This window comes from Guyanagaster necrorhizus, assembly GCF_019112545.1.
Source record: "Guyanagaster necrorhizus MCA 3950 unplaced genomic scaffold BT62scaffold_18, whole genome shotgun sequence".
NCBI lineage: Eukaryota > Fungi > Basidiomycota > Agaricomycetes > Agaricales > Physalacriaceae > Guyanagaster > Guyanagaster necrorhizus.
In genome coordinates, this window is record NW_025064897.1 from 938,786 (window position 1) to 960,183 (window position 21,398).

The window sequence follows — 21,398 nt, forward strand, 5'->3', positions numbered from 1 at the left end:
AGAAGAGGCCACTGGCAGACAAGGGACACAACTTGCGCTCATTCAGTTCAGCGATAACAGGGCCAGGTATATATATCATAAAACTGTACCTCTCTGTCTTGTCACTATCACTGGCTTTTCATGGTAGCTAGTAGCAAAGAGTAACTTGGCAATGATTACTTTTGCCCAGGAGGTGACGTGAGACCGATGTGTCATGCCGAAGTACAGCTACCACTGACGCGGATGTCTCGGCTCCTGAACCGCTCCTTGGCTTTGGACCAACAGCTTCTCCTGCCATCGTTGAACATAATCCTTACTGAAGTGCGTCGTTCAGCCTTGCAGAGATGCAGATAGCGTCTCATGGAGCACGGGCGGCAGCCCGCGATGTCTCCGCCTTCTTCGTTCCCAAATTACGGACGGCGGCAGCCAGATCCATCCATGTTTCTGCGCACCCAAACTTACTACCTCCCGGCACTTCTACTGGAAACACCGCGCGGCGGATACTATCCACAGCCAGACAAATTGCGTCCCGATTCTATGCTCATCTCACTGCTCCTGGATTGGGTGTTCATCGACCGTCGTCAGTTGCTCGATCTATCCATGGAGGAGGACTTCCAGGGCGCATTCCATCCATTCAGCAGCGCATGTCGCACTCAGTTCGATACAATCTATCTAGGCCTCTGCAGCACTACTTCATTCCCCGCGGCCCGGTCGTTCCTCGAACCATTACCCAAGTCGGTCTCGGGACAGCAAGGAACTTTTCCTCAGGCCGTGTTCTCTTTGAGAACTTTGCACAGAACGTACCTGTAACTGGCCGTGCATTCTGCGAGGTTGACTGGGAGATCAAAATGAGGAGGGAAAAGGAGGCAATGAAAAAGACCATCAAGCATGACAAGAAGAAAGCTGGGGGAAAGCTCTCCTTGAAGGCGAAGGAGAACAAGTTTGTCCTGCCTTCCACTCCTGCTTTAGAACCTACTGTTGAAGCTGAGATCGAGCATTACTTCCCCGCTCCTCCCAGCAACGGAGTTACGACTTCTCTTCTTATTCCCCTAGCGCCTACTCCTACTGAGCGCACCCCTCTCCCCCCAGATACGTCCCCTCATCAGTCCCTTCTTCCCTTACCGAAGTTGTCGTCTATCCATACCTCTCACGAACTACATTCGCTGCGAGTTTCGTCCTTATTCGCCCGACTCGACGTGGCCAATGTCTGGGAGCGGGGCGTACAATGCTCTGCGTATGCCAACCGCGCCGACGCCAATGGCGTCTGCACTATTCTCAAAGTCGAGTTCGTCGGCTGGACTAAAGCCGAAGTGAGGAGCGTCATAGGGGAAAGCGGAAGCGGTTGGTGCGTATTAGAGGAACTCCGAACGATACCAGAAGAGGACGAGGATGATGCTTTCTCTGATACCTCTTCCGTTTTCTCCGGCATATCAGGAGAGTGTGAGGATCAGATGGAGGGGCCGCTTCAATTCGAGGAGCCAACCGGATCGTTCATTCTCCCGACTGTCGACTTCTCCTCCTCGTTCATCACTAGCCGAGCCCCTTCTGACTTTGACATGTTCTCTGATGTGGATTCGGACATCGATATGGAGTCTTTATCCGACGTATCAGCTAGTGTTCGTGTTGACCCTCTCTCCACCAATGGATGGTATCTTTTCAGTTCGGATTTTTCTCGACGGGCGAATGATCGTGGATATCAACCCATGGAAACCCGACACTAGATTATCGATTGATATGTCGGGGGAGATGGTATGAGTTCAATCACGATAACTGCGCATCCATGACTGCCTCGACTGAATTTATTTACGAGACAAGGCATCCTCTTATGTAGTAGAATGCGTTCACAATCATTTATCTCCGTTTCTTCTTTCTGTATTGTATCCTGTTAAAGAAATGCATCAATGTCCATGACTATGTCTATTACGTCGACGTAGAGTTCGTGTTTCTCGGCCAGTTAGAAGGGGGGTGCGGAGTTCTCATTGCTGTACAGGGTACAGGTCCTATGACAGACGTCTGGAAGATACGGATCATGGCCATCCCCTGGAAGCCAATCGATGTTGTGATTTTTTGGATGTGGTCTCACGACCTTTTGTGATAAAGGGACCAGCGTATTGGGCGCTTAATTGTGAAGTGCCCCGCAGAGCCATATGTACCGTGCTCTCTATTCGACAGCCAATGAAAGGCATAAAGTATCCGCTGATCCTGTGAACGCATAAGGGTAATTTAAATCAGATATGGTCTGTGCATCTCATGACCGCCATCCATGAGAGCTCAACACAACAATTTGTTCGTCCTGACTCACCTTCATTCCCATCCACCCCAAAAATAACATGATACGATAGGAGTCCGGGTGGTGCGGTGGTGCGCAGAGACACCGAACGAATGAATACGTATGACGGAATGGTTTAAGGTTTCCTTATTCTCTCGAAGGGTCACGTTCAGCTAGGAATGATCTATAGAGACCCCAGCGCTGGTGCCGCCCAAAGTCCGACGGCGGCTCAGAGTCTGTACGTGGGGCCAGGAGAGAGCTCTAGTCATGGTTCAAGAATTTCCCAGTTATCATGAAAAGCCTCGAGGCAAGGCTAGCTCCTGAAGCGCGTGGTTCATCGATTGGAACAGGGTCCAGCCACAAAGGCACTACGTGTTACTGTAGTCGGTGGTGACGCCACGAAACGTTGCAGCCACGCGTTGCCCTGGAGAACCACAGGGCTTCGCTCATATCTATGATGCAATAATCAGCATGGAGGGGGCGTGAAAGATTCGGTGACGTGCCCCTCTATAGAAGTCCTTCGGATGTAAACAAATCGCATTAAAACTGGATTTAAGTCTACAGATATATCATGATGAGTGGTATAGTTCCTCCGTGAAGATGGCGTGACTACGTAGAGTCATGTGTATGCGGTAGTATGAGGGTCGTTTCGCTTCGTAAGGGATTAAGGAATGAAAGTCCTCAAATTCGTTGCATAAATGAGTGGCGGTGGAAAGGGTGGTCTGTATGGAAGCGGTGAGCACGATCGATCATGGCGATCGGGACCGAAAAGCTATGGGTACCCACCAATAGGAATACCCCTTGTTCCGCCTTTTCTTACTTGAATGCCTGCTTGGCTGGCGAGAGGGGGGAGAATTGGTGCTCTTCCCGCTCATAAAGTTGACGAAACGGGAGAAAACACCCTTCTTCGCCACGGGTGGTGCGGAGTAGGGCTGAATAGGGTATTGGTATTGGGGTGGCTGGGGCTGTTGGTAGGGGGCCTGCAAAGAAATAAATAATAGCCTCCGAGTAGCGGTAAGAAAAATACGTACTGTCGTCATCTGACCCATCTGGGGATGCATGTAGTAATAGTTCGACGAGTACTGCGGCATCGATTGTTGCTGATACACTGGAGGTCGCGTGGGGTACACGAGGGTTGCCGCGGACTTCGAAGGTTGTCGATGTCGGGAATGATTGTGAGACGACTGGGGGATATATACTTCTGTCCTCGATCTAGTGTGTTTGGGTCGCGAGTTCGTTGTCGGACGCGATGAGGACGATGATACCCGTCGCTCCGGAGGTGGGGGCATGACCTGGAATGTCTGTGCCCGCTGAGGTAGCTCCGGAACGAACGGATTGGACGGGGAGTGTTTTTTAGTCTCGGAGACCCATCTGTGAATGCTGCGCTGTTTCTCGCGGTATCGATGAATCGCAGCGGGACTGAAATCGTACTCCGTCATGGTGGAAGGAATGAGAGAGAGACCATGTTTGGACTTGTTAGTCTTCAATGAAGGAAAGTCAGGGCCAGATGGAGAATTACGCGACTGGCCCTTGATTTCCTTTGCTGGATGCGGGGTATCAGGAAGACGTGTAATAGATCCGAAGCAAATGACAGAAGACCAGAACGCGATGAAACGATGGCTGCTCTTGAATACAATCACAATCAAGGCGATGGCGGTCCTGGCTATGCTCTCTGTTTCGCGAAATGCCCAGGTGCCCGAATCTGTAGCACGGAGTCGGCCTGAGGCCTCAATGTACAGTTTCCAGCCAAGGCTAGGGGAACATCTAGAAACATCCAGATTCCAGGAACAAAGGTTCCAAGGATAAATCGAAAAAGAACGCTGGAAGCAGGATTTGAACCTACGCGGTGAAACACCAAGTGATGTTTAAATGCCTAAATAAGCAAGAGAATGATTCAAATCACTCGCCTTAACGACTCGGCCATTCCAGCTATTTTGTTATGTAGACTAAAGCATCTGAAGGATTTGAGTATCAATCAACCTTTAATGACAAGCTTGAAGCACGAACCGATTTTCGATGAGTTTGGTTAGGCGTTGATGTCCTAATCAGTACAGGCAGTATAATTTCCACGCTCGATCCTTGCTTGTGTCGTTCATCACGCTCAAGTTCAACTCCGTGTTCATCCCAGAGACACGGCTAGAACGTACTTTGCCGGTGCCCGTTCCTGGATATTATCGCACGGCCTGTAAAGTACGGGATCGGTCCCGTCGTGGCAGCAATGTCGTCGCACGTGAGCGAATCTCTTAGGAATAGAACAAAGTCAGATTATCTTTACTATTTGACGTATCGGACTCGATGGTGCGTGGCAGTCCTTGAACATTGGATTCATAATCTAACTGTCTTGCTGCAGGAGCGACAATGACCAGTATTCTCATATGAACAACTCGATATATTACCATCTCTTTGACTCAATAGTCAACGACTACCTTATCAATCACTGTGGTATCAACCCCGCAGAATCGCCCCTTATTGGATTAGTTGTATCTTCGGCCTGCCAGGTGGGTTGCTCCCTAATACCTGCAAACGTCATGCGATTGACATTCCAACCTATCCTCCTAGTTCTTCTCCCCGCTCTCCTTTCCCCAAGTGCTGGAGCTCGGTCTTCGGGTTAATAGCCTCGGACGAAGCTCTGTCACGTATGAAGTTGGTGTTTTCGAGGAATCCAAGCCACACCCAGCCGCGGTCGGCGGCTATACACATGTTTTTGTCGAGTCGAAATCGCAGAAGAGCGCTCCGATAAACCAGCAGAAAGGCTTAGAAGAAGGTCTGAGAAAGCTCCATGTAAATAAACCGCGTTCAAAGCTGTAATGTGCGTCGTAACCTATGGTTTTCCGCCATATTTTGCGGTAAGCTATTAACAGCTTAGCAGGAGGTACTGCGAAAGATATGCAACTCCCGGCTTAAACGCCTAGTGCCTGTCAGCGTTAGTTGCGTGTACTTGGAATTTTGCTCACTGTCACTACGTTGGCCATGGCCTGCTATACAACTTCCCTCACCCTTACAGCAATGAAAAGCGTGTCATGATGCTTTCAAAACAAAGTATCTGACTCTCGAGTGTAATTTCCCTCGATGGCACTTCCGTGTTGATCCTGGGGAACCTCCCATGTACCAAGTCGGTCGATCTCTGCCTTTTCACACTGAACGACACCACGAGATATGGTGGGTCGCCTACGCTCTGACGCTTCGTCGGTGCAGAGCTGATTTACGAGAATATTCAATCTGGCGCCGTATCCCCGCCGATATAAATTTCTCAACGACAGAGTTCTGAGGTATGTCTGAAGGAAATGAGGGGAGCCTAGGAATAGCAGAGCACTCGCCCTCCTGGTAAGCGACTGATTTGGGTCGGACAAAATGCAGGGAAAGTGGATGGGTCACAGATCAAATTCTGATCAAGCTTTCGACATCTGATGGGAATCCCGACTCATTTTTCTGTAGCTGGGTTAAAATGTCACTTGTCAAGTGTTTGCGTTTAGACCGCCGCGGGTTGCATAGTCGCCTGCCAGGAGTGATGAGTATTGAGAAGCGTCCAGTGATACATAACCGCGTTCAACACGCTTTCTTGATATATTTTTAGTTGTATTAGTAGGTGCATACATGTGAAGGACCTGATGAAGGACATTCCTTAAACCTTGCTGAGAGCCGGAGTATCTTCGGGATCTGATGATGGCGGTATGTTTCCGTTGTTTCATAGTAAATTTTTCTTTCGTAGCACCGGGCACCAATTTCTGGTGTTCGATCAGATCGCAGTTGAATTCCATGCTCTAGCCATGATAGAGTTGACAGGTGTATGTTCTCGATGGCACTCCCCCTCCCCCAATCCTTGTGTACATTTAGTTTCGCCCTTCACGTTTGTGGTATAGACCACGCCAACCAACCGTTCTCATGATCCGGGTAGAAGAGTATCATTGAGCGTGGTACGGGGACGGTCCGTTAAACAGCGATCTCTCCATGAATAGCACAAAAAGGTGCACGTATTGGTTGTATCAGACCTAGATTGTCAATAGCGATGTTTGCGTGAGTAAGATGAGGCACGGGCTGAAGTGTGGACCGTCCGGCATTCAACCGTTAACACATGCCAGGGCCTCTTGTATGACTCGAGAGAATTGGTTCGGGTCTAATTTGGACCTTCATCAGAAGATATGGGTTATTGATTCCCTGTAATGTACATCTTGAGATAATTGTAATTCGAGACATTTTTAAGACGAAATGGCAGACAGTTTCTGAACCTTATAGAATGTATCGAAAACCAGGTTGCCCCTCTAGAACATCACCGCGTGTAGCCGACTGCTTGTTGCGATGGGCATACGTTGCAGTCGTAAGCGTTAAAAGTGTCAACGTCAAAATCTGCGCTCCAACGGTTGCCCATGTCCCTGGAATGTATCTGCAGAGAATTTTAATTTCGTTGTCAGACACCGGTTCTGTTATAAAGGGAAGAAATCTCTCACCGTGGATAATCCTGTTGTCGGAATCTGTCATCAGAGTGATATCAGATAGGTTAAACGGTACAGCAGCAGTCCACCTACACTGTGGTTCCCAGAATTCCACCAATACCTCCGAAGGAAATGATGAGTGCGGAACACACCGATCGCTAGGTCACGACAAGAACGTGAGACAGGAGACACTGAAGCGGATATCTAGGCACCTTTGTCTGTCCAACGATATTGTTCGCGTTCTATCCAGAGACCAGAATATTTAGAGCAAGCTGCGCAGTCATAAAAGGTCCATGAACTTACGTAGGATATCACAGCAGACATACAACCTGAAGAACCCGCAGAAAACAAAAATATGCCTGTTACGAAAATGGCGGTTAGTCGTGGCAAGTCAGAAACAGGAAAATAACGGAACCAATGTATCGTGCTGCCTGACCGTTGGCATAGCCGGTTAGAAAGAGACCGACTACATTTAGAAGGCTCTGCATGGCAATAAAAATGGCCCTACGGCCTGCTTTGTCCGATATCCAGGCGAAAATGAAGGAGCATAAAGCCTAAGCAACGTTTGGCGTGAGAAGAATAGATAAGCATAAAAATGTCATACCGCGAAGACTATCGGAGGTGCTGACAATAGCAATGAGTCAGATAAGCTGTACCCCATGCCCGACAGAATGATTGGGGTAAAATAGCCTGGGAAGAAGACTTGGTCATCCCGTGATAACAAGCTGGAGGATAACATACTCGCTGCGTATCCAGGCATTGCCGAGCTCATAAACATCAGTGCTAAGCGGACGATTAGCAATACCATTGATTCTTACTCTATTAGACGTACCATGTGCCCAGATTATCCAGTCTCCAAGAACTTGTTTAACTTTGACGAATGTGATTTCGTCGGGAACGGAGTCACCACGGTCGAGCTCGACGCGCTTCAGCACGAGGTCCGTTTGTTCAGGAGTCAAAAACCTATTCTTGTCAGGGAAATCCGGCAAGAACAAGAACGCCAGAAGAGCACAAAACACTGTAAAAAGGCCTTCGATGATCTGATGACCGGTATATGTTAATGACCTATGACGGCCTTGAGCAATATGCCACTCACGAAGATCCAAGACCAGCCACTCAGGCCCCCGTGGCCTTTCAGCAGAGTGATGACATAGGCTATAGATTGATCGTCAGCTGATTTGAACACGACAAAAAAGCCGAAGAGCCCTCACACAGAATCGCGCCGAAACCACTCAGTGCGATCGCCGTTTGGAAGAAAGCAGCGATTCTGGGAAAGGCCACTAATTTAACATCTGTTCCGGATGGAAGAGTCAATTTTACCTGGTCTGCACTTCTTGCCGCGTGTACCTGTTGAAACGAGCATAAGCGCTCGTTGGGTATAGCCGTGTAATGTCACTCACCATGTCGATACGATATAGGCCAAAGCGGGGAAAAATCCCGCCTACACTATCGATTAGAATCGAAAATGAAAGATCATCAGGAACTTACCTCCAGAGTGCCAAGAAGAACCCTGCACAAGACGAGGTCTTTCCAATTCTTGACGAAACCGGTGGCCAACTCAACACACCCCCAGCCAAAGATATAGAACGTAAGGCAATAACGCGCGCCGAAGTATCGCAGCACTAGGTTGGTCGGAAGCTGCCTGTAGGCAAAACAGAGGCATTAGCACTAGATGTTGGGGCTATATATAGCGGTGACCTACAATAGAATATATGGCACAAAATAGACACAGGAGGCAATACTGAACCTATTCCCGACATTGAGAGACTAGCGTCGTGCGTCAGAATGACAATGTACACATGGTCTTCCTGAGACATACCAAGTCAGTTCCCATTCCTGCGGTACGTGCTATACCCATATTGGATCTAAAGAATTAGTCTCAGAACATTACACATGTCAATAACTCAATGGCATACCTGTCTATGATAGTCACAGAGTACAAGAGGCCGAGGAGCGGTAGCATTCGCCAGTCGACGCGACGCCTACACGAAAGCAGTCAGTACGATGCGAAGGCGCTAAGGGTTTGCCACAGAGCAATTACTGACATAGTATCGCGCTCAAACTTTGATTCAAGGAACTTGACAGGTTCAGATTCAGCTGCATTGCTCGCAACTTCACTGACCGCAGTAGACGCAACGGTCTTAACACTGCCTGTCGAAGATCTGGAGAAAGTCATGAGTATGAGGAGAGGATGTTGAGGACCTAGGAGCTCCTGACCCACAGAAAGGATCCTCAATGTATATATACGTCGCTGCGGGGCGTTAATTCCAAAAGGATGGTCAAGAAGGTTTCCTTCCGGCAATCAGCCTTCCCTCGGAACCGAACATAAGTGGGCAAGTAGGTACGCGTTCGGGATAAGCGAGTGATTCTAAGCAGCGATGCCTTCGCATGGGCGTACTAGGTCCACAAAAATATCCCGCCAGTTAGAAGATCCAAGAAATGATGGATTGCTGATGCATACTTACTAACGGCAACACGTAAATGCATGTCCGGCTTCAATCTTATATCCTCTTTTTGCAATATTGGGGGTCAGGTCCATGTCATAGAGGGCTGATGGCGGTTGCCAAGAACGAAATGAATCCGGTTACTGACTAGATGGTTCATTCAGGGTATGATAAGGATTGTAAGAGGGAAAGAAGGGTCGGCAACATCGGACCGCATCTCCGCGCTTGAAGCCGGCCAGCCGCAGTCCTCGCGGTCGACTTGAACTTCGCGTTGACTTATTCATCTCACTTTTGACGGACCAACGACCATCGTGTATCGGTTGTTTCTCCGCAGATTTATGGTATCAAAAGCGAGAATGTCGTCATGATTTACGCCATACACCGACACGCGACCTCAACAAGAACACAACTTTGACTAAATGGAATAATGATGGAAAACGTCCGAAGGAATCTGCAGTGGCTGGTCGTATTCGAACGCAGGTAAGTTTGAAAGTTGGCTCATAAACAATCGATGGATTGTCTAGAAATATGTGACCGAGCAAAGGGACCGTGCCTTGCTAACGGCTTGCCAATGCAACCTCGAGGCGCCAATGAAAGGGATTGGGGGTGGAAAGGCACCGATCTCTCCAGATCTTAGGCCATAGAAATCAAAACTCAGACCGATGTTCAAGGAAAATGTGTTCGGGCGTTCCGCACTTTGTTAACCCAGGAGCCTAGAACTCGCAAAAACTCCAGGGATTGCTTTCATCAAGGCAGTCAAGTGAGGTGATGAGAACAGTTTCACTGGTCAGGCAAAGTTGATTTGACAAATTTAAAACAGAACATGAGGTTCTTGATCGGACAAACGGTCGAGGAACAAGGGATTTCTTCACTACTTCATTAATTCACGAGTCACAAGTTCAATGAACCACCGTTATCTACTGCTACCAAGGAGATATAGATGTGGATCCAGCCTGTCGGGTGGTGGTTACTTCACACCGCCTAGTACAATGTCCGTACATCACCGAGATAAGTGCTGGTGGTCATATGCTCCTGCTACGATACCGCTGACCCTGCATTCCAGGAAAATGGGTGAAACCAGTCGAAATCTAAACAGGTAATACTAGTTTGTTCACTTACTCGCTAAATCTGCCTAGAATACGTCAATCCGAATGAAGAAAGATGACTACGTTTGGGCGCCACCATTCCAGCGGAAAGGACGATATACGGGTATAGCTCTAGTCCCTACATCTGTTACTAGAGTTAATCGACTGTCGTTAATTATGGTTCGAGCCTAGTCCTTTTTAAACGGATCTGTTCCATCTGGCCTAGTGCTCCCTTTTATTTTACGACTCTCAAATAATTACTCCAAGGTTCGGAAGCATTCAACTTTCGTGGGTGCAGAGTCAGGAACAAATTGCCAATTCATCCAAGCTTCAGGTTTGCGTAGAAGGGTGTTTCCACTATAGTATGTTCAGACTCTATAAAGGTTAGACGTATTGTAGCCGAAGTCGTTATTTTAAAACTCGCACCCGCAAGGTCGCGTATTGTTGACAGCTCTTTGGCATGAATGTTATACTAATAACATGAAAACATGAGGACTGTTCTACTTTTAAAAAAAAAACTGACGCATAAACATTGCTGAACATTGTAAAACTTCGTGAAGATTTCAGGCGGCGTGATCGGCTTCTCCCGAGGGAGCGTGCCTTGGAATGAGACCACCACTTGCTGCTTCTTCATCTTTCCCCACACGACGTTATCTTTCCGCCCGTGCCCGCAACAGCTTCACTGTGCAGGATGTTTTTTCAGATGCCAGAACGGCCGAGTTCGCCTCGGCTGCAGGCGCATCCAAGGAGGCTGGCTCGCAAATCACTTTCCCAAATCTTCTAGGCTTGCCCGAGGTATTTGCACCCGCAAAGTCTTGTCTTTGTATATTGAAGTGACGAGCAGGTGATTGTTACAGGTGAACGTGTTCATGTATCACTTTCATTTACGCGTATTAACTGTCATCTTCACAGGGCGGGCCAACTCGGGCAAATCATCCCTGTTCAACGCAGTTCTAGGGCGCAAAAATTTGCTTGTCACCAGTTCCAAGGCGGTCTGTCATGGAACTTATCATTTCTATTCGTTTTAATTTCCGTTTTAGGGCCGTACACGACAGCTCAACTTCTTCCGTGTTGGACCAGAGCCAGGACGGTTGGTCCTCGTTGATGCGCCAGGGTACGGACGGAGGGGAAGGTCCGAGTGGGGGGATTTGTTCGATCAATACTTGCAGACGCGTAAAGAGTGAGCCATCATTGTGTTTTCTTTTTCCACATTAACAGCACTTATTCAGACGTCCAGACTACGCCGGGTATATGTCACCTTCAACGGCAAGCACCGACTGAACGAATACGACGTCCAGATGCTGGAACATCTCACCAAAAATCTACACACCTCAGAAGATGGCGTTCAACGATATTCCATACAGGCTGTAATCACCAAATCTGACGCCATACTTCCAGACGATGTGAAGGACGTTATCACTCAGCTGCGGAAGGACATCTTCGACGCTGCGCCGTTTTGCCTACCTCCCATCATCACGAGCGCAAAAATGATCCCTCCCTTCGGCATCAAGGAGCTCAGGAAAAGTATCGTGGAATGCTGTCAGGATTAAAAATGTACAAATTACTCTAGATCGAATAATAGGATTTCTGCCGTCTTGTCGCCAATGTTCTCAACCTTGATTTGGCCGTCTCCGATGAAGAGGTAAGCACCGTCACCCTCCTTCAACGTTTCCTCCGGACCCGCTGCGCCGCCAACCTTTATAGTAGCACCAGTGGCCTGGCCAGGATTGTACCCGCCTGTCTGCACCACATGGACGTACCCCTTCCTTCCGTTCATAGCCTGCGTCAACGTCTTTCCCTGCGACAAAAGTGTCGCATAGAGCGTCAGCGGGCTGTTGACCGGTGCCGGCCCATCGCCCTCCCTCCTGTCCTTCTGCACTCCTTCGGCATTGACAGGTGCAACAATTCGAACAAAGTTGTCCGTTTTCTGGGCGTCGGTGAAATGACGAGTGAAATACTTTGGTGGTAGGCGTGGGATGGAAGGCAGCGACCAGATCTGCAGGAAGTGCACTTGTTGTGATCCGTGAGCCTTTTCCGAGTGCGAAATGCCTGTTCCTGCGGACGTGAGCTGGAGGTCGCCGCGTTTCAGGACCTCGATGTTTCCCATGGAATCTTTACTAAAGTCGGGAATGAGCAACGAGTACGTGATGAGGAGAACTTTATTACTCACTGCTCCAGTTCTCCAGCGACTACGTATGAGAATATCTCGAATTCGCGGTGAGAATGTGTTCCGAAGCCGGTTTTGGCCTCGACACGGTCTTCGTTCATAACTCGTAGGGCACCGAATTTTTGGTGTTGAGAGTCCTGATACCTGGATGACCGGGAATTAGATGTTGTTTTACTACTACTAGTAGATGGAACATACATGGCGAATGAGAATGTGTGAAACGTCTTGAGCCATTCGTGGTCTGCGTGTCCACGCTGCTCGCTGCGACGGGGAATAACCTTTGTAGATGACATAGTGGATTGGTGTTCAATGGAAGTAGACAGCGACTGAGAAAAAAACTTGTTTCGCAAATTGGCTTTAGCGAGTCTGAGTAACTGAGACAGGGTTGGAATGGATAGTGAAGGAAAGACGACGGATCCGAGGGCTATATAAAGGGGGATGCAGGTGATGAGAAGAAATAGACTGGATTTAGGCAGCATTAGAGACACCAGCGGATCACATCATAGACATTGCGAGAAGAGGGGGCTGCTTATCCGCTTACATTTCCTTTTTAAGAAGTCAGTCGCCCACGACGAGCGCCATCACGCGATGAGTAAGCTACGTTAGGTGTGTTCGATGACGTACCCCCGTGCGTCCAGTCAGCTAGCGATGATTCATTGTGATTTTTCAGCTACTCGAACGCAAATACTGCATTCTGTTCACATATCGAGCAAAACTCCCTTCTCGGGTCGCCGTTGAAGCAAGCTGACGAGGATGTCCAGTGGGCGGTAGTTTCCGCAGGTTTTTTTTTTTTTGTCCTCAGCATTTGATTAACCGCAACAAGTAAGCTAACTACTAAGACGCGGTGGAGGTACAGGGCCTCAGGATCCTCTTTCCCTCTTGTTCCAGTCCCTCCGTTCTTCCTTCTGAGTTCCCCGGGTGTTTTGGCGTGTAGTGTGGAGTAGAGTAACGGACATGTATGGTATTTTGTGCCCTCGTGGTGGGCTAGTTTCCGCAGGTGACACGGGAAGAAGTCTGGAACGCCGGTCCTGACAATCAAGGCGTAGCGAGGGAAGGGGCTTGCCCGCCGACGGAGATGGCATACACTGGAGGGAACACTGGCGGCTAGGCCAGCAGAGATATAGCCCTCGGTGACGTCCTTCTAGGTCGGCGACTTGTTGCGCTTCGCGGTTGATCTGAATTGATAGAAGGACGAGAAATAACTTTGGACAAATAAACCTCAGGGCTTCAACGTTTTAGACAATCACTGTGTTTAGGTGAACTGCAAAGGCATACGCGGATGCACGAAATCCGTCATAGCAGGTTTTCCCTTCCCCACCTTGGTCCGTGGCGGAACGAAATAGATTACTTATTTATGTTCTTCCGTAAGAGATGAGTCTTGCACCTAAAGTCCTATCAGCGCTACTAGTCCTTTCAACTCTCGGGCTGGATCGAGATATAGTCGTTGATACGCTCATTGTAAAGTAATGAATCACCTATGTGTTTTGCTCGAAAATCAGAATTGCGGGCCCTAGCAGAAACGACAGTGGAGACACAAAAGCACTACAAAGTTCTTCAAGATGATCTTTTGGGGGATCGAACCCGAGATGTGATGTAAAGTACTAACGGTTGCACTACAGAGATCATGGTAGGGTTTAGGACACAGACGTAGAGGAAATGCCAAAATAAAAATGATAACAGATCTGCTGATTTTTTTTTGGCTGCAATCAGACTACACCCCGCCAGACAGTGGTGGTGCCCACGACCTTACAGTCCTTTCCTTGGTCTTCCAAATACCGTTACAAGCCGTAGTATGCGCCTTCACATATGCGTCTGCGTCATCCAGAAGAGGAATAACGGTCCGTTTGTAAGGCAGGGTGACCACAGCCCCTACCTACGACGAATCACGCGTTTGGGAGATGAAACCATCAATATCTGGTAGGTCCGCAGGCCGAACGTCCAAGGCAGGTCTTGGTGATAAAAAGTGGAAAGGAATATAGGTAGGGGAAAGACATAGCTATGTAGCTGCTTGAAATTGAATTTGTTCGACATTTGCTAGTGCACAAAAATTGAATCGAGAGCTGTCTGGATTGTGGGGGTGCGGGGTAACACATGGGGTAAATCATATTATCTAGAGATTAGAGTTTAGAAAACCGGTATATGGTCCCAGTAAGGAACGCCGGGCATTTGTTCATTTCGTAACGGTGGTAAGAAAAGTCTCAGAGTGCCGTGCTGATATATCGACCAGGTGCCAACATGGCTCACGGGGTTTGATACTATGGAGGATTACACGCGGTCCACGGGGACAAGTGCACGATTTGCGGGGGAATATAAACCGGCGCAGCTCTAGCCTCTTAATATCTTCAATACTTGCCAAATATGGGTACCTTTTCATTGCGGAGGACCGCTTCTTCGGCCGTTTAACCGGAGGAACGGTCAACGACGAGTTGATTTGATAATACTCAAAGGCAACTTTTTTTCTCTTTTTACCGCCATCATGCCACGATCCTCGTTCAGTAATGTAGCACGATCATGTGTGGGTAACCGACTCTGGTTAACTTCCTTCTTGGGGACACGCCAACCAGAATAAATATCCTGCCTTCCTCCTCTCATTGTTCTCATGTCTCCTACCACTACAATGTCCAACGAGAAATTCGTCGAGCCTGCGCTTATTGCTAGACGCATCGCCGAGCAGCATGGCGTTGATCTCTCCAAGTTGCCAAAGATCTTGGATATGTCAGCCGACTCCATAACGCCAAACGTCCATGCGATCAACGCGAACTGTGCGTCCAGCCATCGTGCGTAGGCGTCGTGCTGATTTGTATCGTTGCAGGTCCTGACGAAAGGCTGAAATTTATTTTCAAGAACATGGTAGGTGTCATGTGTAGTGCGTTATCTCTATTTGTCTCACATTCGAAAGGTCGATCACCTTCACGATTTTGTACGGGAAACCGCCATCACCACGGAGGAATGGTTGTGAGTAGCTTATGCTACTCTAACTTTGGACACTGGCTGACGTCAGACTGTGAAGGACCGCGATAGCATTCCTAACTGCGACAGGAAAGATGTGTTCAGACATACGCCAAGGCGAGCTCAAACCTCATCGTCATTCTCCATGCATCGACTAATGAGCCCTCTACAGAGTTCATCCTATTCTCTGACATTGTTGGTGTCTCTACGCTCGTTGACACACTGAACAACATCAAACCTCCGAATGCAACTGAAACCACCGTCTTGGGGCCTTTCCACACTGAAGACGCGAAAGACTGTAAGTTGGGAAGATCTCATGTTTCCCCCCCCCCCACTAACTAACGATTACCATCAAGTGGAAAATGGCGCCACCATCGCATCGGAGGGCAAGGGCGACTACATGTTCGTTACCGGGAAAGTGCTGGACGTCAAAGGAAATCCGATTGCAGGAGCCGTCATAGAGACCTGGGAGACCGACGAGACGGGTCTGTATGATACTCAAGTAAGCAGATCGTTTCACACTGGATCGCTTGCTCGGTCGGAACTAATGACCTTATGACAAAGTACACCAATCGTGATGGACCCGACTGCAGAGGAAAGGTTACCAGCGCCGCCGACGGAACCTACTCTTTCCGAGCGGTCATGTAAGTCTCGACTGCTGACCGACTGTGCTCGATCATCTGACCCTCGTAGACCTGTTCCATACGCAATCCCCAGTGACGGCCCCGTTGGCAAACTCATTGAAACGTTGGGCAGACACGTCTTCCGCCCGGCCCATCTGCATTTCCAGATTGAAGTGTGTCATCAATCCCGTTTACCCCCTCTGCTGACTGAACCATCACTCTTCCAGGCTCCTGGGTACGAGAAGCTAATCACGTCGCTTTATTTTAAAGGCGATCCATATATTACGAGTGATGCGGTGTTCGGTGTCAGAACTTCTCTCATTGTTGTACGTTCTCACTGCTCTTATTTTCTGGTTTATAACTTTGAAAATTAGGAAACGGAGACGATCAACGATACGTCGTTGACGTTGGCTCGTGGCTTCGAACGGGCTGAACCTCATGCGGAATTGAAACGAGATTTCATTTTGGCGACTCCAGAGGAATGCGCGGAGGCGAGGAAGAAGGTGATCCCTGCTCTGGCGCAAGAAGCTGCGGTCGCATAGGAAGAATGCAACAAACCTCTACTTTTACTTGTGTTGCGGGAAGATCTCCAAATGTTATTATTGCTATGCTTGTGAACCAACAGGTGGTGCTCAGTATGACCAGCAGAAGCTCGTATTCTCATGATTTGTTCTGAGTGAATTCTGCATTTGCACTAGTCGACTTGCTTGTTGATCCATCATGACTCCATTTGAGAGCGTTTATAAGAACAGAGGGATAGAATCGCACCGGGAAGATGAACATTTTTGACGAACCTGAATTTGAGCACAATTGTTATGTTTTGGGAGCATCGTTTGGAGGTCATTGAACTTTGCATTTTGGAGGAATCTAAATCCCATGGCTGCCTGCCAGGGATACATTCTGGGAGCACGGAAATTTCATGTAAAATCTGTACGAGATCTATCTCCCAAAATGTCATCTTGTTTGCACAGATTCTGGTTGCCCTCAAATTCTCATCTTCCCGGTGTGAGTTTGTGGTCTGACACTGGTGCCCGGGCCGGGAAGTACGCACAGCCACTGACTATTTTTTCTTCGCTCGTCACTCATTTCACTGGCTACTAGACGAATGCTAAGGACGAAGAAACTCATTTTTGTTCCTCTGGGACTATTGCTGCAAAATGATTTATCTGGGCTCAACGCTGACTGAACATTGGACCGCCTGTTCTTTTGTTTTTACAGGTGCTGCGGTGCCTACATGACACTCCCATGCTGAAATGCTCAGTCGGGTTTATTATGCTACAGGGAGAGCAGGGCAATATTTAAGGATTGTATCTCTTCATTATATGCTTGGGAATCGAACCGATGTCCTTTGCTGAGCACTCAGTTTCAAGTTTTTCAATATCTACGTAATTTGGCGTTAGTGGCGCGGTGTCGATGCAACGTCTTACAAAGGTGAGAAACACGATAGTCATACCAACCTTTGATTAGAGGGCCTCGGTTGCGAGAGCCATCCTTGACAACAATAAGGATATCTGATACTAGAGTATGTGTATATTTTAATTGCGCTGTTTTAAGGGACTGAATGGCTGATAAATGGTGCAGATCCTTCAGAACCGTTTCTGGATGAGCATAATGACGACGTCTGGGACCTTGTCTTCGCAGCCTCATACACGACCTCGTTAGGCAGCAGTCCTTTCAAAATGACCGTGAACTATGTACATGGCGTTATTGGGAAGGATTATTATCAGTACGGCGCCGATGCTGAACCGGTCCCGTCTCCTTCCATAGACGACGAACGCGCTGCCTGACTATATTCAGCACGTCGACCGCACTAGTAACATACTCCTCCAGTTCGCCTGGCATGCCTTGGCACAAATTCAGGATGTGATTGGGCCGTATCTGAGCTGTCCTAATGATAATTATATCGACGACATGTCCAACGCATGCCTATCGTTCAAATCATTATCCAACATACCCTTTAGTTGCCCGCCTTGCCCCATGTCGCTGCTATGGCCTCTAGGACGCGTGTTCCCTCGACGCGTTGGTCACGTACCAGCCGACAATCGAGGAAAGAACGGTGGGTATATAACCAACCACAGATCGGGAAAGCCAACATATCGCTCTTGACATATAACCACCACCGTGGTATCTTGTTCCCGCCTCTCGCTGGTCACGGTTATATGCATCTTCGCCTTGTACTGGCAGCCATCACCTCGTTCGAGGCCCGGGGGTGTAAAGCATCGTCCTTCCACGCTGACGAATTCGCCGCCATATCCGTTGATCGAGTCGATGTCGTCTCGGGAAAGACGCCTTTACTCGTCGACACCTTCGCCTCGGTAACCACCGACACAACGGAGTCGGGCATCTCCTCAGCCGTGAAGAAGGTCGTATCCGTTTCGGTTGTCGAGGATGTCACCGTCGACATTATCCCGCCTGTGTCCATTTTCGAGCAAACATTGCTCACTGCATCCGGCGCCAACTTCATCGTTCGCCCGCCTAGGCGGAATCCAATACCTTTCTCTATGCAATCTCGATGGTAATGGCGTTGGTTTCGACTCCCCCACCGCCTTGTCCCGTCGCTTGCTCAAACGCATGCAATGGGTTCTTATTCTTTTCCGTCGTCTTTGGACTTGTCCTTGCCATAAGTCTCTTCATCCTTGCCTCTGACAAAGCTGAGGCTGCTGGTGACATCCTCCTACTCCTCTTGAGGGACTTGTGCGAATACGTCGCTTTCGGGGCCTTACTGGAAGCTGTTTTCGCTGCGTTGCCGATGTTGGAGAGAAGTCACGCTCAGGAAATCGGAATTGACCAAGGCGAGGTCAAGTCGGTGGATATTACTGTACCAGATTGCATAGAGCGTAGCACTGGTTGTGTGAGTGCCTTCCATATGTGATGTTCTAGCCCATGGCAGCTCACAGTTATATTCTCAGGTAACGGGCGACACTGCACGCCTCTCATACGGCAACCTTTCTCGTATCAACGCTCTTCACTTGTCAAGGACATCCTCGGGAGATGTAAATTTCACATTGGATATCTCTGAAGTACAGGTAAGCATGGACGATTAATGCTTTTAATGCACAACTAACATCCCATATCTCGCAGGATATCTCCATAATGTCAATTTCGGTCAACAGCCTGTACGCTACCGTCCCCGTGCAGAATTCGATATCGCGCATTGAGCTACGCCAATACGTGACGATGCTGTAGCTGCCAGTAAGCATCGCTTGGTCAAGAAGATCGGAGGAAACATACCGGAATTACATGATCACCGAGGAACTCTGTCCATCCGAGGTGGATATCTGATTCGCCTTGAGAGTTGACGTTGTTCATATTCAGTCTTCATCCGTCCCATCACAGCTAAGAGTTCTTCCATTGTCATCCTCAGTTTCTGAACCTCTTTTGCCAGGTCCCAGGAGGACTTGATCTCGTCTCGTTCGCTGCTGTGTCCGGCCGCGATAATAGAAAGTGGGTTAGGGGTGTAGTTTAGGTCGTTAGGAGGTTGGTCGTTGATGTAGGCCGTGACGTGAGATTGCAGAGTTTCAATTTGAGCAGTGAGAAGATGGGTTTCGAGCTGGTACCGCTCGACGCGACTGTGTCGATCCTTCCCTGTCGCCGGGCGATAGAACTGATGTGATGGGACGGTAACGGCTAAGGAGAGGTCTTGGTATTCCATTCTCTTGGTGTGTGATTGCGTCTGAAGAAGTAGGTGAGCGGTGGACCAAGTCTAGGACGCAGAGGAATTACCTTTGCGCACTGGCGTCCCGTCTTAAATAATGATTCCTGGCACCATTGTATGTGGGTAGAGCTATCATAAAGAAGGACTGCTTTTTGTATCCGGTAGGGTAAGAGCGACAATAGCATCGTGACGAGTGGGCCTCTCTGAGTATCGCCTTCATGTTAATAGGACGACCAGATAATAAGGTGTTTAGACGTTTGGGCGCTGGGGGGAATAACTTTACTTAGATGTACAGCCTACAGGCAGTGCGTGGGATGAGACTGCATCCCGAGTCAAGTCTGGGATGAAAGGGGTTGACGTGGTTCGAGTGGGAACGGGTCTAGGCTCTAGGAGTCTAACCTCGCAACTTGTCTAGTACCACCACGTTTGTCACCATGGCTGCTACCAACGACCCCGACTACACTGTCCTTGACCCAGTTCCGACTGCTCCGTACCATCCTTCGTCTGTAAAGACCCAGTATTTCTATTACAGCACACCCTCTCAGCCGGCTTTCACTGCTAGCTCCAATGTCTGGTTCAAGCGGACACACCCTGAAGCATACCTTCTTCTCAAGGAGTCTAGTCCTGTCGGCTTGCACCCTCTCAGAGAGATCTGGGAGACCAAAGTCAGACCTGCCATGATTGACTATTTGGACTCCAAGGGGGTGAAGATGACAGGTCTGGATTCAGTTCGCATGGGGTATCCTGGCGAGTCTTCTCCTCCTATTATCATATGGATAGGAGTTGTTCCTGGCTCCCTCTCTGCTGAGGATGGCTTCGAGGTTGTGGATAACTGCAAGAGTATCCTTTACGATCATAATATTGAGGATGTCCATGTTGAAATTTATGAGTCACAGTTCATCCACTCTGCCAGATCCAAGATGTACAGGCTTGTTCCCATCTACAATGCTACTGTCCAGGCCCAAGAGCCTTTCTCCACTGCCCTTGGTCTCCCCACCTGTGCTGAAGTTTCCCCAACCATTGAGGAAATTGATGGATTCTTCAACTCTGACTCTTGCAACCCTGGTAAGATCTATTTTGTCACAGTCAGACACATTGACTTCCACCCTGATAGGAATCCCAATGAGCTCTACCAGCACTGCAACTCTAGCCTGCCCTGCAGAGACATCTTGCTGTTTGGTGACACCACTATTGAGAAGCATATCAAGATCATCAAGTCTGAGATCAGTGACAAGCATATCATCATTGTGCAGCTTGAGAGCTGGTTGAAGGATGCTGAGCAGATAGATGAGGAGGACACTACAGCAGAGCAGAAGCAAGTCCTGCCCCAGTTGGAGGAGACAAGAGAGGCAATCAGAGCCTTCAAGGAGTTCACTGACAGTGCTGGAGTCACTGAAGTATCTGACTGCATCTATCTTACCTTCATCAACTTCCTTCACAAGTGTATGTTGAAGCATGGTCTCAAGACTAACCTCTCCTCCTCTCTCAATGCTTAAATGCCATCTGCTCTTCAGATCCTGAAGCTGGCTCATTTCTTCCTCTCTTCAAGTTGTTCTATGACTTTTTCTTGTCCTTCTCTCTTTTCCTATCTTCCCACCTGTTTTTTCTTCTACAACCTTGTTTTTTTTTACTCTTCACTCTTCTTTATCTATGGACTTGTTGTCAGTTAGATTAGATACTAGATACTTCCTTCATACAGCACTTGGTCTCATACTGGATGTGATGTGGCTTCTTTCACACTATGGTATTAACTCTTTGTCTCCTTCTCTTACTTGATCACTTATGATGTACTTACAT

The 21,398-nt window shown here is 48.5% G+C and overlaps 11 protein-coding genes and 1 non-coding gene across 12 annotated transcripts; 7 read left to right on the forward strand and 5 right to left on the reverse strand.

The window, feature by feature from the left end:
- The first annotated feature begins 257 nt into the window (after positions 1 to 257).
- BT62DRAFT_934183 (uncharacterized protein) lies at positions 258 to 1,995 on the forward strand. The gene has a single exon (XM_043186684.1). The coding sequence runs from the start codon at positions 324 to 326 to the stop codon at positions 1,698 to 1,700; it is 1,377 nt and encodes a 458-aa protein (XP_043038041.1). The 5' UTR covers positions 258 to 323; the 3' UTR covers positions 1,701 to 1,995.
- Positions 1,996 to 2,997: 1,002 nt separating this feature from the next.
- On the reverse strand, positions 2,998 to 3,687 carry BT62DRAFT_921318 (uncharacterized protein; the record flags this gene model as incomplete). The annotated part of the gene is made up of 2 exons (XM_043184287.1): positions 2,998 to 3,228; positions 3,280 to 3,687. 2 exons carry the CDS (start codon positions 3,685 to 3,687, stop codon positions 2,998 to 3,000), a joined length of 639 nt encoding a protein of 212 aa, XP_043038042.1.
- A 379-nt stretch (positions 3,688 to 4,066) lies between these two features.
- On the reverse strand, positions 4,067 to 4,178 carry BT62DRAFT_t131. The gene has a single exon. It is a non-coding gene; the product is annotated as a tRNA-Ser (tRNA).
- Positions 4,179 to 4,490: 312 nt separating this feature from the next.
- BT62DRAFT_842292 (thioesterase) lies at positions 4,491 to 4,993 on the forward strand (the record flags this gene model as incomplete). The annotated part of the gene is made up of 3 exons (XM_043182445.1): positions 4,491 to 4,546; positions 4,599 to 4,746; positions 4,808 to 4,993. Coding segments are annotated over 3 exons (390 nt in total), but the record flags the coding sequence as incomplete, so codon positions are not given.
- A 1,482-nt stretch (positions 4,994 to 6,475) lies between these two features.
- BT62DRAFT_971296 (MFS general substrate transporter) lies at positions 6,476 to 8,885 on the reverse strand (the record flags this gene model as incomplete). The annotated part of the gene is made up of 18 exons (XM_043189016.1): positions 8,724 to 8,885; positions 8,595 to 8,660; positions 8,498 to 8,543; positions 8,381 to 8,445; positions 8,167 to 8,320; positions 8,079 to 8,119; positions 7,999 to 8,025; positions 7,890 to 7,945; positions 7,775 to 7,833; positions 7,511 to 7,718; positions 7,420 to 7,461; positions 7,283 to 7,368; positions 7,094 to 7,232; positions 6,982 to 7,037; positions 6,891 to 6,920; positions 6,772 to 6,836; positions 6,694 to 6,717; positions 6,476 to 6,629 (listed from the first exon to the last, which is right to left on the reverse strand). The coding sequence occupies exons 1-18, from the start codon at positions 8,852 to 8,854 to the stop codon at positions 6,476 to 6,478; spliced, it is 1,449 nt and encodes a 482-aa protein (XP_043038044.1). The 5' UTR covers positions 8,855 to 8,885.
- Positions 8,886 to 10,805: 1,920 nt separating this feature from the next.
- BT62DRAFT_934186 (P-loop containing nucleoside triphosphate hydrolase protein) lies at positions 10,806 to 11,810 on the forward strand. Its single transcript, XM_043186685.1, has 5 exons — positions 10,806 to 11,002; positions 11,052 to 11,064; positions 11,120 to 11,199; positions 11,248 to 11,387; positions 11,445 to 11,810. The coding sequence occupies exons 1-5, from the start codon at positions 10,814 to 10,816 to the stop codon at positions 11,755 to 11,757; spliced, it is 735 nt and encodes a 244-aa protein (XP_043038045.1). The 5' UTR covers positions 10,806 to 10,813; the 3' UTR covers positions 11,758 to 11,810.
- BT62DRAFT_934187 (RmlC-like cupin) lies at positions 11,728 to 12,904 on the reverse strand (the record flags this gene model as incomplete). Its single annotated transcript, XM_043186686.1, has 3 exons — positions 12,573 to 12,904; positions 12,378 to 12,518; positions 11,728 to 12,324 (listed from the first exon to the last, which is right to left on the reverse strand). Coding segments are annotated over exons 1-3 (787 nt in total), but the record flags the coding sequence as incomplete, so codon positions are not given.
- Positions 12,905 to 14,112: 1,208 nt separating this feature from the next.
- On the forward strand, positions 14,113 to 14,809 carry BT62DRAFT_1077863 (uncharacterized protein; the record flags this gene model as incomplete). Its single annotated transcript, XM_043179341.1, has 2 exons — positions 14,113 to 14,291; positions 14,602 to 14,809. Exons 1-2 carry the CDS (start codon positions 14,167 to 14,169, stop codon positions 14,807 to 14,809), a joined length of 333 nt encoding a protein of 110 aa, XP_043038047.1. The 5' UTR covers positions 14,113 to 14,166.
- Positions 14,810 to 14,814: 5 nt separating this feature from the next.
- On the forward strand, positions 14,815 to 16,567 carry BT62DRAFT_934188 (intradiol ring-cleavage dioxygenase). The gene is made up of 10 exons (XM_043186687.1): positions 14,815 to 15,136; positions 15,187 to 15,224; positions 15,274 to 15,329; positions 15,385 to 15,440; positions 15,496 to 15,621; positions 15,680 to 15,825; positions 15,888 to 15,967; positions 16,017 to 16,119; positions 16,174 to 16,272; positions 16,321 to 16,567. The coding sequence occupies exons 1-10, from the start codon at positions 14,992 to 14,994 to the stop codon at positions 16,486 to 16,488; spliced, it is 1,017 nt and encodes a 338-aa protein (XP_043038048.1). The 5' UTR covers positions 14,815 to 14,991; the 3' UTR covers positions 16,489 to 16,567.
- A 1,688-nt stretch (positions 16,568 to 18,255) lies between these two features.
- BT62DRAFT_248431 (uncharacterized protein) lies at positions 18,256 to 19,198 on the forward strand. Its single transcript, XM_043180224.1, has 3 exons — positions 18,256 to 18,797; positions 18,856 to 18,972; positions 19,028 to 19,198. Exons 1-3 carry the CDS (start codon positions 18,459 to 18,461, stop codon positions 19,130 to 19,132), a joined length of 561 nt encoding a protein of 186 aa, XP_043038049.1. The 5' UTR covers positions 18,256 to 18,458; the 3' UTR covers positions 19,133 to 19,198.
- BT62DRAFT_934192 (uncharacterized protein) lies at positions 19,104 to 19,852 on the reverse strand. Its single transcript, XM_043186688.1, has 3 exons — positions 19,670 to 19,852; positions 19,178 to 19,589; positions 19,104 to 19,126 (listed from the first exon to the last, which is right to left on the reverse strand). Exons 1-2 carry the CDS (start codon positions 19,784 to 19,786, stop codon positions 19,191 to 19,193), a joined length of 516 nt encoding a protein of 171 aa, XP_043038050.1. The 5' UTR covers positions 19,787 to 19,852; the 3' UTR covers positions 19,104 to 19,126; positions 19,178 to 19,190.
- A 183-nt stretch (positions 19,853 to 20,035) lies between these two features.
- BT62DRAFT_900096 (uncharacterized protein) lies at positions 20,036 to 20,497 on the forward strand (the record flags this gene model as incomplete). The annotated part of the gene is made up of 1 exon (XM_043183398.1): positions 20,036 to 20,497. A coding segment is annotated over one exon (462 nt), but the record flags the coding sequence as incomplete, so codon positions are not given.
- Positions 20,498 to 21,398: the final 901 nt, after the last annotated feature.